At 44.5% G+C, this 14,155-nt stretch overlaps 1 protein-coding gene across 6 annotated transcripts in view; it reads left to right on the top strand.

Annotated features, from left to right (window-relative positions):
• FLT4 (fms related receptor tyrosine kinase 4) overlaps positions 1–14,005 on the top strand; it is a 110,866-nt gene extending 96,861 nt beyond the window's left edge. For 5 of the 6 annotated variants that reach the window (XM_075900532.1, XM_006138225.4, XM_025179031.2 and 2 more), the window contains 5 exons: positions 112–217; positions 2,357–2,496; positions 3,544–3,664; positions 4,773–4,858; positions 9,459–14,005. In XM_075900532.1, coding sequence (XP_075756647.1) covers positions 112–217; positions 2,357–2,496; positions 3,544–3,664; positions 4,773–4,858; positions 9,459–9,678 — 673 coding nt within the window. In that variant the 3' untranslated portion in view covers positions 9,679–14,005. The remainder of the gene's footprint in view (positions 1–111; positions 218–2,356; positions 2,497–3,543; positions 3,665–4,772; positions 4,859–9,458) is intronic. The other variant, XM_014581164.3, reaches the window with a different exon arrangement.
• Positions 14,006–14,155: the final 150 nt, after the last annotated feature.

Here is a 14,155-nt window from a genome sequence, read left to right as displayed (position 1 = left end):
GATCACACTCCCCTCCATCACGGGTGGGGGGAGTGCCACAAAAAGTCCTGGTGTTTAATTGAGGGAGGAGGATGACCTGTTTGCAAAGCGCACATTGTTTCCTCTTGGTAGTTATCGTATAATGCTGAGCTGCTGGCATGGGGACCCCAAAGAGAGACCAACTTTCTCAGATCTGGTGGAGATCCTCGGGGACCTTCTTCAGGAAAATGTCCAACAGGTGAGATTCTCGTGCACTGTCATCCTCCAGAATCAAACTGCGCTGGGCCAGTTTTCCTCAAACAGCTTGTTCTTCCTTTTGCTGCTGGCCCACCTCTGACTCTGTATGTGTGCAGGCAGAGAGACATGGCAGTGGGTCCGAGCCTACGCTGCATAGCACTATTGGAGATACCTAATCAGCATAGCACTATTGGAGATACACTAATTTACACCAGCCAACAGATATAGTAAGTTTGGCTTTATAAAATGTATACTTCATGGCATCGAACATATCACTCTTGTTCAGCTATAGATCAGATCCTTCTCGTTATTTCTCAGGTGTCTTTTTAGTATTTTTATCCTTATCCATAAATTACTCCTTGTATTTTTCAAACTAATTCAAGCTGACAATTAACGAACACCACGACATTTTGCAACTCTCCAAATCGGAGTTTGGTGGGCATTTGAATGATATAGTTATTCTTCTACACAAACACAGGCACACACTGCTGTAAAAGTTTACCTTAATGTGTTACTGTTAAACAGAAGCTTATCAGCACTTTTATGTGGCAAGAGCACGCCACTGTGTTTTCAACTTCTGCTTTGTGCTCTGTTATAAGTGGACGCTTACATATGATTAGCTTTCTCAGTTATGAATACAAATTAACTCTTTTGCTGCGGTGTTCCAATGCAGACATGTCTGCAGCTGTGTGCTTTTGGAAGGCTGACTTTTCGTTGGTGCATCCCATAATAGACATGTGATGTGCACCACATTGCAGGTGCTGCTCAGTAGTTGATAAGACGGTTAGAGGGAGGTACTATACCAAAGGCAGCACCTGATGTAGACTTTGTTCGGTGTTATACTTACAATACAGCCCAAAGGCAGTTAGGTGACTAGCAGAAAGCCTTAGTATAGAGATCAATAGAACAAGTACCATACATACCTGCTATGAACACCTCAGAAAGAAGAAAGCCTAAAGACCTGTATGCATTATCAAGTTACAAAACTAGAGTTATTTTCTTTCCCCTTCTATTTCCTTTAACTCTTCCCCCTCCCCATATACATCAGCACACGCTATATACACCTGTATGCACACAAACACTTAACTTGCTGCACTCAAAAGGCATGGAAATCTCCAGGGGTTAATTTGTTCCAGAAAAGGAAAAGACCTCAAATGAGAAGAGGGAGACAAGACAGGTGAGACGATCATGGGAAAGAATATTTCCATTTTATGCAGTGTGCTTGTAGCTGGGTTGGTTCCAGGATATTAGGGAAACAAAGTGGCTTCGTCTACACTGCAGAGGTTTTATGCAAGAAGCTTTTTGCTGAAGAAATCTTCTGCAAAAACTGCTTGCACAAAAGCACGTCCATACTTCAAAAGCGCATCGCAAAAGCAATGTGCTTTTGCTCAAGAGAGCTCTTGCGCAAAAAGGACTTTTTCCTCGTAGAAAGAGGAAAACCTACACCACAAAAAGCCCTCTGTTCTGCCATTTTACTGTAAATTTTCTTGTGCAAAAACGTGCTTGAGGTGTAGACGCTCCGCAGGTTTTTGCGCCAAAACCCTGTAGTATAGACATAGCCAGTGAGTGTGGTAATATCTTGTACTGGACCAACTTCTATTCTTTTGAGTTTGCATGGAGCTCATCTCTCTCACCAACAGAAATTGGTCCCATATAAGGGCACCTACACGGCACCCAGAGCTCCAAATAAGCTATGCAATTTGAGCTATGCAAATTGCATAGCTTATTTCAAATTATTTTCAAAATAACTTATTTTGAAATTTGGCGTTGTCTACACAGCACTTATTTCAAAGAAAATCACTATTCTGAAACATGCCTGACTTCTTGTGGAATGAGCTTTACGGGGACGTCGGAAAAGCGAGACTGTTATATTTCAAAAGAACAGGTTTGCTCAAAAGACACACAATAGCTATTTTGGGATACTGGAAGTATCCCGAAATAGCTCCACAGTGTAGATATAGCCTAAGATATTACTTCCCCCACCTTGTCTCACCAATACCCTGGAACCAATATGACCACAAGAACACAGCATACAGTGGGAACACTCCTTCTCATTATTGATGGTTTCTGTGTATGAAGTTCTCTCCTGATTGCCAAGTTCTCTTCTCTCTGTAAGCGCATTCCCTTCCCTTTCCTTCAGGAGGGGAAGGATTACATCCCACTGAATGATTCTCAGAGCTCCGAAGATGACGGCTTCTCCCAAGTGCCTTCCTCTGCCCAGCAGAACTCTGATGAAGAGGAGTTTGACATGAGGCTACGCTGCCACAGTTTGGCAGCGAGGTGAGTCCCTGCTGTCCTCTGGGAAACACCGGGAGAGGAAAAGCAAGAGCCAAGCAGGGATCTAGTCTTCTAAGGTGCTCTTTGGAAGTGCTAAAATCCCAGAAGTGCTAGGTCAGGAAGATACATTCTAGGCAGATCCGACTCCAGCACTCAAGATGTGTTGCCTCTGGGTTTTGTTCATGTTCTCTTTGGTCTGAGCATATGGCCTGCCTCCTCCAGTCACACTAACAGGGCAGCCATACTTCCAAGACCATGGCTACAGATTTCAGGGTCCTGTGTGTGATGGAGGGAAGGTCCAATGCAGGTTAAGACTGTCCAATGCAGGTTGGTCTCAGCCGTGCTTTACTTTACCCATTTCTAAATAACTCAAGTGATGGGCCCTCTACCCCTGCCTGTTTTTGTGGGGGCAGTTCCACAATCCAGTGTTGGGACATGAGGACATCTGCGTGTTCAGGCTTCCATCACTTCTCTGTTCCAAGTAACTGGCTCTGTCCTTCTCACTTTGTCCCCCACAGCAGTACATCAGCAGCTAACCCCACTGCTAAGCACTGTAACTCTAGCCCTGCTGCTTGGGGGTGAGCAGCTCCTCTTTGATGAACTTTGATGGACTGGGGCTAGATTGGTGCTTGTTTGCTTCCGGAGGTGTAGGGCAGGGCTGGCCTTACCATGAGGCGAACTGAGGTGGCCGTCTCAGGTTCCAGACCATGGGGTGTGCCACTAGGACCCAGAGAATTGAGACTTTCAAAGTTTTGGCCCAAGTGAGAGGGTATGGGGGTGTCATTTGAGCTCCCCCCTCAGGTGCCAAAATGTTGTGGGCCGGCCCTGGAGTAGGGTACACAATATTCCACCCCATGAGCGAAAGAACAGGAGTCTACCTCACAGCACTGGAGTCTTGAGATGTATGAATCCCTCCAGCCCCCATAAATGCCCCTTGTGGTTGCTCCCCAGATTAAGCTCTGCATTGAAAGGCAAAGTGGCCTGTTGTGGAGCACTGATCTGGATACTGACTTATTCTGTTGACTGTGTGCTGTATGCTTTTCTCGCCAGATACTATAACTGTGTGTCATTCCCTGGTTGTTTGACTGGAGGGAATCAGATAAGGTGTCCGTCCAGAATAAAGACATTTGAAGAGTTTCCCATGACACACACAATGTATAAAACACACCCGGTAAGTAGAGACAGGGTGGAGATGGGCAGGGAGGAATAAGGGGATTGTTTGTTTTCTGGCCCATTGACTTGTGATGGAAGGAGCATAGCTCTCTATTTGTCCATCCCAATACCATCTCTTCCCGTCCCGTGCATGTTCATCTATCTGTCACATAAGGATTTCCTTTAGTGCCCATCACTGTAGGATCTAAGTGTTGGACCAATAAATTAGTTCTGCCAGCAAGGTCCAGAAAGGATTCATAGAACACTAGAACTGGAAGGGACCTCGAGAAGTCATCGAGTCCAGTTCCCTGCCCTCATGGCAGAATCAAGCACCATCTAGATCCATGGTGTCCAACCAGTTCTGAAGCTGTAGCTACTATGGTGGCTACTGCTATTGCAAACTAGCGACGTGCAAACAGCCAAATAGCCACATGTGGTTAGTGGTTAGCATGTTACACACCCTGGATCTAGATCATCTCTCATCGCTTCACTCTTCCCAGGTTTGTGAGAACAAGGACAGTAGGGGATCAGTTGTATGCTAATAACCTTGGGCCAGACTTTAACAATTCCTGGTCTGGATTGTATAGCACCTGGAAATGCCCAATAATGTGTAGCAATGTTCCCTCTAACTTTTACCGCTTGTGCAGAATAATTTTTGTTATATACATCGAGGCATGTGCGGATGTGCATTGCCAGTAAAAACACTGGCAGCTGGGCAGCAGTTGAATCTCTCCTGGGTGGCCACCCAAGCGCACAGCTTACAGGGAACAGTGATGTGCAGTGATAGCCCTTCTGGGTTTCCCTAAGCAGGACAATACCATTTTCCCACAATGGTAAAAATGAACTCCCCAGCTACAAAACTGTTTAGTATTGCCAGAAATGTGAAAACATGCCCGTTGCTCCCCATGCAGCCACACACAAATCTGCATTTGTATATGCCATTTTTAGGAGGCTTCTTTTGAAAAAGGGGCTCTGTGAAATGATGGCACTTGATAAAATCACCCTTCCCAGCTCCCTCCTGTGTTTGATTTAATGAACGACTGCTTCTGCATTTGTGCCATGTTGAGCGAATGGCTCACTTGACGGGGATGGTACTCATAATGTATGGCTTCCTTGTTTCCTCTCAGGACAATCAAACAGACAGTGGGATGGTCCTGGCATCTGAGGAATTGGAGAGGATAGAAAACAGACACAGGAAAGAAGGTGGTTTCAGGTACCTCATTAAGATTATGTCTACCCTGGGAAGAGTTGGCGACAAAAGTGCTGTTGACGTGCAAAAGTCACCATAAGTGAAAACCTAGTCAAACTACTTTTTCTGCCTCCCATTGTCACCTTTTCATGGCCACATTGCTAACACCCTGTTGACAAGATAGAGCAAAGCAATGTGGGTAAGCATCCCACAGCGCAGCATTGTGAGAAAGCAAAGCTGATCCCTGTGCTTCTTGGGATTTTCTCATAGCTCTGTGAATTCTCCTTGCTGAGGAATGTCAAAACAGCACAGAAGTCTCTCCAGCCCTCCCCCTGCAGCAGCTGTCTGCCTGAGACTGTGTTCCTAGTGCAGAGCAGAACAGGAGCACTCCAATGACTTGTTCTTTGTTCCTCAAAAGGAGCAACTCACTCATCTGTCAGATACTCCCCAGAGCTTTGAAAGGGGAGGGGCGTATGCCTGCAGTTCAGCAGAAATCACAAAACACTGAGCAGGCCGAGCAGACATGGTGGGATACTGGAAGAAGCTAGTTCTCTCCACAAAACAAACTGAGTCCATGCTAGCTCTTTGTTGACAATAAAGGGAGGGGAAAAGACAAAAGCATCTTGTAGGGATGGAAGTTTTCTGTCACCAAAACTGGATGTTTTTCCCGACACAAGTCGCATTGTAGTGTAAATGCTTTCACTGTTTTGTCGCCAAAAGGCAGTTTTTGACTACAAAATATGCCAGTGTAGACAAGCCCTAACTCACTCTGAAAGATAACTCTTGTTCACAGCAGTGTGTGCTATAGGGAGAGCATGGAGCTCCATTGTATCTGTAGTTTCCTGCCCCTAGAATCTGCTACGGGAGGCAGCATTCTTGGGCTGTGTCTGCACTACCTAGTTATTGCGAAATAATAACTCCTGAGATAACTATTTCAAAATAAGCTTATTCCTGTTCACAAGCTGGAGTTATTATTTTGAAATAACAAGCTTGGTAGTGTGGATGCTCACTTTGTTATTTCGAAATAAGAGGAGTTATTTCGAAATAACTCCCCAATGTAAACATGCCCTTGAAGTCCTCTGCAGTAAAGACTTAGGATTTTTGCATGGCACAGTTGGGTGAGTCAGCTACGTGAAATGTACAAACTTCTAACAAGTGGTAAAATACCTCAGCAAATCAACTTGTGAAAGCTGCTGATACAGCACCTCTGACAGCCCAAAACACATTCCATAAGGCAAAGGAATAATGGCTCTGTTGAGATAACAAGGCACAAGTAAGTACTTGTCCACTTCTCCCTTAGGCGTTTCCACATTCTTTTCCTACATCCCCATGACACATGAGGAAAATGTTCCCTGCAATTTTCATAAAGCCACCACATCTGTTAAAATCCTTCCTTAAAACTTCCCTCTGCAATGATGCCTACAAATCACTGTCCAGTGCAGTGACATTAGTTAGGCAGGGGAGATTTCTGTTTTGTTACCTTATCCTTCAGCCCTCCCCCACCCAGTTTATTTCTGCCACCTGTTGTATCCTGTTTAACACCTAGACTTAAAGATCCCTGGGGTGGTATCTGTCTTCATTGTTACTTATCTCTACAGTGCTTGACACAAAGGGGTCCTGATCCTTGATTGATGTTCCCAGCTGCAAGCCTATTAACATATAATAATAATAATCATGCACCTGCAGAAGTCTACTTTGCAGCAGAGCTGTGACTGGAGTACCAGGGAAGCCAGTTGAGGTCACTCAATTAGCATGAATGGGGCAACCACCCCTGAAAGCTGGTGGCTATTCCAATACTTAGATTGATCAGGCCAGCACAAGACAGCCTCTTTGGTAACTTACTGGTTACCCAGGAGCCAACTACCCAGTTGTTAAAGCAAACCAGCTTCCACCCAGCCACACAAGGCAAATAATGTTCTATCAGTCCCAAAGAATCAGACACATTCCTCTTGGGTCAGTGAATCTTACCCCAAATCTACACTTATAGCCAGTTCTTATTAACAAAACTAAATGTTAGTAAAAAAAATAAAAGAGAGTGTATTGGTTAAAAGATCAATGTACGTACAGACGTGAGTACAGTGCTAAGATCAGATTCAGAGTAGACATGGTAAGCTGTGTAGTTCCAAGCAGTTCTTTTAGAATTTAGTGCATAGGTTATGTGTCCAAAATCAGATTCGGAGTGGACCAGCTTAGTACTCAGATCTCAATCCTTATGGACTAGGTTTCCCCTGTATGAAACCTTAAGCAGATCTGAAATGACAGGATCAGGACCCAAGGATCGTCTTAGACTTAGACAGTTTCCTGCTGGCTTTTTGACACTACCATCCTGGCAGAACAACAAGCTCTTGATGTAAGCTTCTGTTTCCCAAACATCGTGGTAATTAACATAAGGAAATGTATCCAAAAGCTTCAGAGGGGGAGCCGAGTTAGTCTGCTACTAGAAAAACTGAAAAAACAACGAATAGTCTAGCTGCACTTTAAAGACTAACAAAACATGTAGATGGTATCTTGAGCTTTCGTGGGTACAACCCACTTCTTCAGAATAAATTTGTCCAATTTTTCTTGCGTTTAACACTGCATTTTTACATCAAAAGCTAAGTATGGGACACTTTCAGGCCACTTAATTAGCCTCATTAATTGACTTGTAATAGCCTATTATTGACAAGTACCTACCACCACCCTTACAAAATACCTGGTTTCTGATACTTCTATTCCAGTTCATAATCTGAGGAAGTGGATTTTGCTCACAAAAGCTCATGATACTATAAATACTGTCGGCAGAGGGATGAAGATTAGGCAGATCGACATTGCAAATGAAGAGGGGATTTAAATATCCTGCATTTAATTTGCATAAAAATGGCCGCCGTTTTTGCCGACTCAGCATTTTGTTAGCAAAAAGTGGCAGTTTAGAGGGGGATCTGTCAAGAAAGAACGCCTTTTTCAACAGATCCCATAAACCTTCTTGCAGGAGGTTTTTTAGGCTCCATTTTTATGCAAATTAAGCGTGGGATATTTAAATCCCCGCTTCATTTGCAATATCGACTTGCTTCATCTGCATCCCTCTGCTGACAGACGGATGCAGTCTAGACATACCCTAAGGTGCTACAGGTCTGCTCGCTGTTTTTAAAGTTGCAGACTAACATGGCTACCCCTCTGAGACTTTTTATCCATTAAATAGTTTATCACAAACTTTAAGGAGACATATACACAATGAAATTATTTCACCCAAGATTCATTTAAATGTTAATATTCTCTTTGATCTCCTAATAAACAGCTATGGTAATACACAGGCCCTGTCTTTTCCATGGTTAATATCTAACATGATATATAAATAGAAACACGTAATTAGGGTTGTATTTCAAAGTCCTTGCCTATTTAGCATTAACTGGCCCTAATTACCATTTCCATACTTTTCTCTACAAGCTGCCTCAGTTAGCCTGCAGGATGCCATGTGTCATACCTCCCATTAGATTTGTTGCAATTCTGTAGTGTTGGTATCAACAGTGTGTTTATGGTCTTATTATAATCTGATCACATTGCAAGACCCAATAGAGAACTGGATGTAGGAATGTGCATGGTGGCTGTGGGTCTGCCTGCATGACATTACACACTGGTGGGGGGGGGGGAGAGGACTTGACTTGAAATAGCCTCCAAATAGCAGCCTAAGGGTGGGCAAACTACAGCCCAAATCCGGCCCTTGAGCTCCTGCTGAGGAATGGGATTTAGGGCTTGCCCTACTCCGCAGTACCATGGCACCACACGGCTCGCGGAAGCAGCAGTATGACCCCCCTCCAGCTGTTATGCATAGGGACAGCCAGAGGTCTCTGTGCACTGCCCCCGCCCAATGCACCACTCCACAGCTCCCATTGGCTGAGAACCACGCAGGGGAAGTGCATGCAGACAGCGCTGCATGGTTATGCTCTGCATAGGAGTCAACTGGAGGGAAAGACATACCAGTGCTTCCAGGAGCTGCTTAAGGAGATTAGAGGCACCTGGGCCTGCATCCTGAGTTCCTTCTATGCCCCCAACCACCTGCCCCAGCCCTGATTCCCCTGCTGCCCTCCAAACTCCTCGGGTCTCAGCACCCAAATCCCTCGCTCCCAACCCCACCCCAGAGCCCGCATGCCAAGCCAGAGCCCTCACACACAACCTGCACTCCAACTCCTGCCCAAGCCAGAGCCCCCTCCTGCCCTCTGAACTTCTTAGTCCCAGCCAAAAGCCCCCTCCTGTACCCCAAACTCCTCATCCCCAGTCCAGAGCCTGCACCTACTCCCTCACTCCAAACCCAACTCGTGAGCATTCATGGCCAACCCTACAATTTCCATACCCTAACACGATTGCCCACCCCTTGCTGTGGGGAAAGGTTATACCACATGTGCAGGGAGTCTGAGTGTGCGACGTGTCAGGGTGGTGGATGCCCAGGATGTGAGAGTGATGGGCAGTGACTGGTACCTTATTGACTGCTTGTTAGCATGCAGCGTGTCCCCCATAATGCCTGCCTTGCCTCCATGCTTTAGCAGCTCTTCCATGGAGTTCTGGCTGATGCTGGGAAGCCTCTCTGAAAGGATTTGGCTTTCTCCATCACTGCTCTGACCTGATTCTCTGCATCTCTCTTTGCTAACAGCAGTAAAGGGCCCAGTCGAAATGTAGAGTTGGCAGCGGAACAGTCGGACCTGAGAGCCAGGTGTCGACCGTTGTATCGGTCCCCAGTCGGAGGCCAGACTTTTTACAACAGTGAATATGGGGAACTGTCAGAACACTCAGAGGACAGCAGCTACACCCCACCCGGAGACGGGGCCAGTCCCTCCACCGTCCACGCGTCCTTCTTTTCAGAGCAGTATTAACAGGAACAGGTGTGGAGACACCATGCCAAGACACCATCTTCCATTCTTCATTGCTGCATTGCCACTGCCATATGGAGCTTCCCCTCCAACCTAAGTCAAACCACAGCAGGAAATCCTCACAGAACAGATGGAGAGAGGGAGCCAGAGCTCCTCGGAATTAGACTGATGACTCGGGATGCAGCTTCTGATCCACATAGGCCCGGGAGAGTGCACATCCCCGATTGGGATGTTTTGTTTTATTTGTATGGGTGAGACAGACTAATTCCACCAATGAGTGGGCATCTGTGTGGAGTGCTGCATCCTCCTCTCCACATCCAGCCTCTGTTCTGATAGGTTTCTACTCAATAAGTCCCATGTCAGGTCAGATATAAATAGAGCTGGCTGAGTCAAGCCTCTTCTTGACGTGCAGCCTTAATGCTTTTCCCTTGGTTTTTTCTACTCTCTTAGTCTTCATGATTTCAGCCACTGAGGAGAGGGATGGAGCCAAAGGGAAAACTTACGAAGCGGTACCAGCAACGGGTGGACAGGCAGATCCCAGTGGATCTGGCTATTCCTTGTAAACATGCCAATACCGAAGGATATGGGTGTGTAACCCACTAGGCACAAAAGCACTCCCAGCCTCTCAAAGCCACTCCATTCTATCCCACCACTATTCCCTTGTGAATCAGCCCCAGGCACTTAGCATCCCTGGCATTGGAGGCCTGCATTTACATCTAGTGGGGTGAATAGTAATAGAGAAGTAGCCGTGTTAGTCTGATCTGCCAATTCTCGTCCAGAATATGATCTGAGGAAGTGGGTCTGGCCCACGAAAGCGCATCACCTATTAAACTATCTTGTTAGTTTTTAAAGTGCTACATAGTTTTTCCTTTTATCTAATCAGGTGGATTTTTTTTGCCATCTTAAAGCAAGACATCCTGAAATGGTTATCAGCTAATAGCTAAAGTCACCCCAGCAGGTAGATAAGTATCCACTGTTTTTGTAGACCCTGCAAAAAAAGTTGAATTTTATACTCTGTGCTGGGAGCAGGTAACTGATCATCCCTCTCCTCAGAGCCCTGTAAGGTTTGTTGCTTCTGTTAGAAAGCAAACAAAATAACAGTCATGTGCATTTCAGCTGGTTTCTAAACCCCGGGGGGGAAAATCAGTGTTTGATGAAAGGGAAAAGGATCAAAGTGGCTGGGTGGGACATTTTTTATTTGCAATTAACTGCAAGGGTTTTACAAACAATAAAGAATACAAAGCACAAAGATAAGGTCCCTTTAATGGCATCACTTTGTTTGCTGGCATAGCAGCAGTAGAAGAGAAACCCCTGTGTTGTGGGTTTGGTAAGTGCTACTATCCTGGATGGACTTGTATTGGCTTCATATACAGTTTGCATCCATTTTCAGCGACCAGTCAGCCAGTGCCCCACCAGGCCCTCCAAGGGGGAGACCACACCTCAGACAGACTCCTCTTCAGCTTCTATCCCAGCACTTTCCAGCATAATGAACCTGCCTTTCATTCCAGTGGGCTTCCCTAGTTGTGGGATAGAGAAATACTGGTATCTACAGAAGCAGCTTTTTTATGTGAAACCACAGGAGTTTGGACTCTTGATGCAGCCCATCTGAACACATTTCTGCTCTGGTTCCCTGCCATTCCTCACCTGCTTTTCCTCTCCTGTTCCTGCCCAGAAGAGGAACCCTGCCACAGAGCATCTTCAGAAAAGTATCAAAGAAATCTTGGTGAAGAGGCTTGTTTGAACAGCTTATGAGTTTTCCTTTCGCATCCCATCCCACACTCCTTTCAGAGACAGAAGTTCCTTATACCTTTGGCGTCTTAGCACCAGAGGAATTCTGCTTGCAGGCCAGGCTTCTATGTATAGAACTAAGGGTTTTGGTTTGACTTTATTATTATTATTATTATTTTGTATCAGATATATTTTTCCAGATTATATTTTTCCTTCATAAGAGGGTTTTGTGCATTTACAAAGCTGGCACTACCGTTGTCTGTACCAATCATGCACTGACCTGCACGTTGTATATGCATTCAGTGTCTTTTCTGTCTGATTACATTTCTTCTCTGCACAAGTGTGTGGTTGTGCCTTTACTTGATGAATGGGAATGTAGGTGGTTTTGGTTTAAAAATACACATAGACATCTGCAAGGCACAAAATCTTTCACCAAAAATATTTTTCTTCCCTTTTGTGTCAGTGAAATTATAGTAGGATGTACATATCAGAGAGCTGGATGTACATATCAGAGAGTCTGCAAAATTCACACCTCCCTGTGCCTGCTAATCCCCCTGAACCCCAGGGGAATTTACCACATAGTAGTCAGCTAGTGCAGCTTTGAGTTGTGGTCATGACTCAAGAAGAAAACCCTACTGACAGAGCCTGTGGGAAGTTACTGAATCAAGGCAGCTTCTAGGTGCCTAAGCCATGCCCTAGGCTGTCACCCACTTTTTCAGCTGCAGCAGCCTCTTGGGTCTTAGGAGGTTAATCTTATATCTGGTTCATCATGGTTGGTGAAAGCTGGCCTAAGCCCAGGCTGAATTTTGCCCACTCTCCTGATCCTTTATATCCAGCCTTTTTTGTCCTAACTATACACATTACATATGCCATCCTTCTGTGTGCGCCAGAAAAAAACTTCACCTGGAAATACACTTAAGAACGGCCATACTGCATCAGACCAAAGGTCCTTCTAGCCCAGTATCTTCTCTTCCCATAATTACCAACACCAGGTGCCCCAGAGGAAATGGACAGGACAAATAATCATCAAATGATCCCTCCCTTGTCACCCATTCCCTGCCTCTGACAAACAGAGCTGAGGAACAGCATCCCTGCCCATCGTGGCTAATAGCCATTGATGGACCTATCGTCCATGAATTTGTCTAGTTCTTTTTTGAATCCTAGCTTGGCCTTCACAACATCAAAAGCTGCAAACATGGCCTATGAAAAATATTTACCAATGACAAATAAAATGCCACTGTAAAAGGAGTCACAAAGCTTTCTCCCTCTGATATTTGAAAACATATTAGCAAATCCCTTGCGCTACTTTGGAACAGCCTGGCTATCGTCGCAAGCAATGAACCACACTGCTGTCTGTGCTCCTTTATTCTGAATAAAGTGGGAAAGTTATCACACTACAGTCCATTGTTTAAAGTCAACCTGGGCAAATCCATCTGCAGTTCAAGAGCAAGGAGCTGGCATGATTTTTTATTTTTAATGTTGCAATCATACAACGCGTGCAGAGGTTTGCTTTGCTCTCTATATTTTGAATCCTCTTTGAGGTAAGGGGGGGGAATCAAATCCAATTGTATTTGCAACAACGGTAATACATGCATAGAATGCACATAATATGAGTAAACCAGGCTGCTCTGCAGACACTCCCTCTGATGTAGTATCAATGTAATGTGTGTCCATCCATAGTTGTATAAGACACTTGTGTTTCAATCATTTAAAAGCACACGATCAAATCTTTCTTACGTTACTGCCACCATCCATGCTTATTCAAATTGGCAGAGTTTGGAAAATCAACGTTTTCATCGTTTCTGCCATTTTTTATAATCTGCAGCTCAGGTTGAGCAATTAAATTAGGTTGAGCTGTTTTGTTTTCAGTTCTGATGCACTGGCTCCCTGCTACACTTGCATTAGACCATTTCAACTTTTAAAACCTCTAGCATCGTTTCTGTACCTATTCGGTTTAGCAATACTTCAACTCTTTTTTTTTTTTTTTAACTGATCCTAATTTCTGGGGCTAAGAGACTTGTTGTTATACAATTAAAATGATCAATATACTGCTGGTTTAATTTTCTTTCTCCTTCATTAGTTATTACAGATAACTCATGAAAATCAATGTTTGACACAGGGCAATGTCATGTAATCTCTACTTGCTCATATGTATGCACAACTCCTGTCAACAACTCCTGTCAAAACTATTGGCATTCATGTGTATCAAGTAATGCTTCCTTTACATGCCAGTTTAAATTGGTACCAGTTGTTGCCACAACAGCATTGAATGTTTAGGAGAGAGAGAGAGAGAGAGAGAGAGAGAGAGTGTTGCAAGTAGGAGTGTGTGTGTGTGTGTGTGTGTTGCAAGTAGGAGAGTGTGTGTGTGTGTGTGTTGCAAGTAGGAGAGTGTGTGTGTGTGTGTTTCTATCTCAGTGCTACCCAGGAGTGTTTGTGGGTTTTTTTAAATCACTTTGAATCTCTGTCTCTGACAACTCAGTTATATATCAAACAAGTTAGAACACAGCTGTTTTTCCCTCTCCTCCTATAGTACTTGTTAAACTTTGTCATTAAGAGTTTTGTTGTAATATCTAAATGTGAAATTAAATAAAGCAATAACTTGCTCCCGCTTTCTGTCATTTCTGAAGGGATATAGTTTTGGCAGCTACAGAGATGCTGATACTCATTAGGTCACAATGCCTGTGACCTTTGAACAAAACTCACACTTGAATCCAAACCTTGTTTGAAATGTAACTCAGGTCAATTAACGTGT

Source organism: Pelodiscus sinensis, chromosome 17, assembly GCF_049634645.1.
Source record: "Pelodiscus sinensis isolate JC-2024 chromosome 17, ASM4963464v1, whole genome shotgun sequence".
Lineage (NCBI taxonomy): Eukaryota > Metazoa > Chordata > Testudines > Trionychidae > Pelodiscus > Pelodiscus sinensis.
Note: the sequence above shows the minus strand (reverse complement) of the source record. Positions and strands in the feature narration are given on the sequence as shown.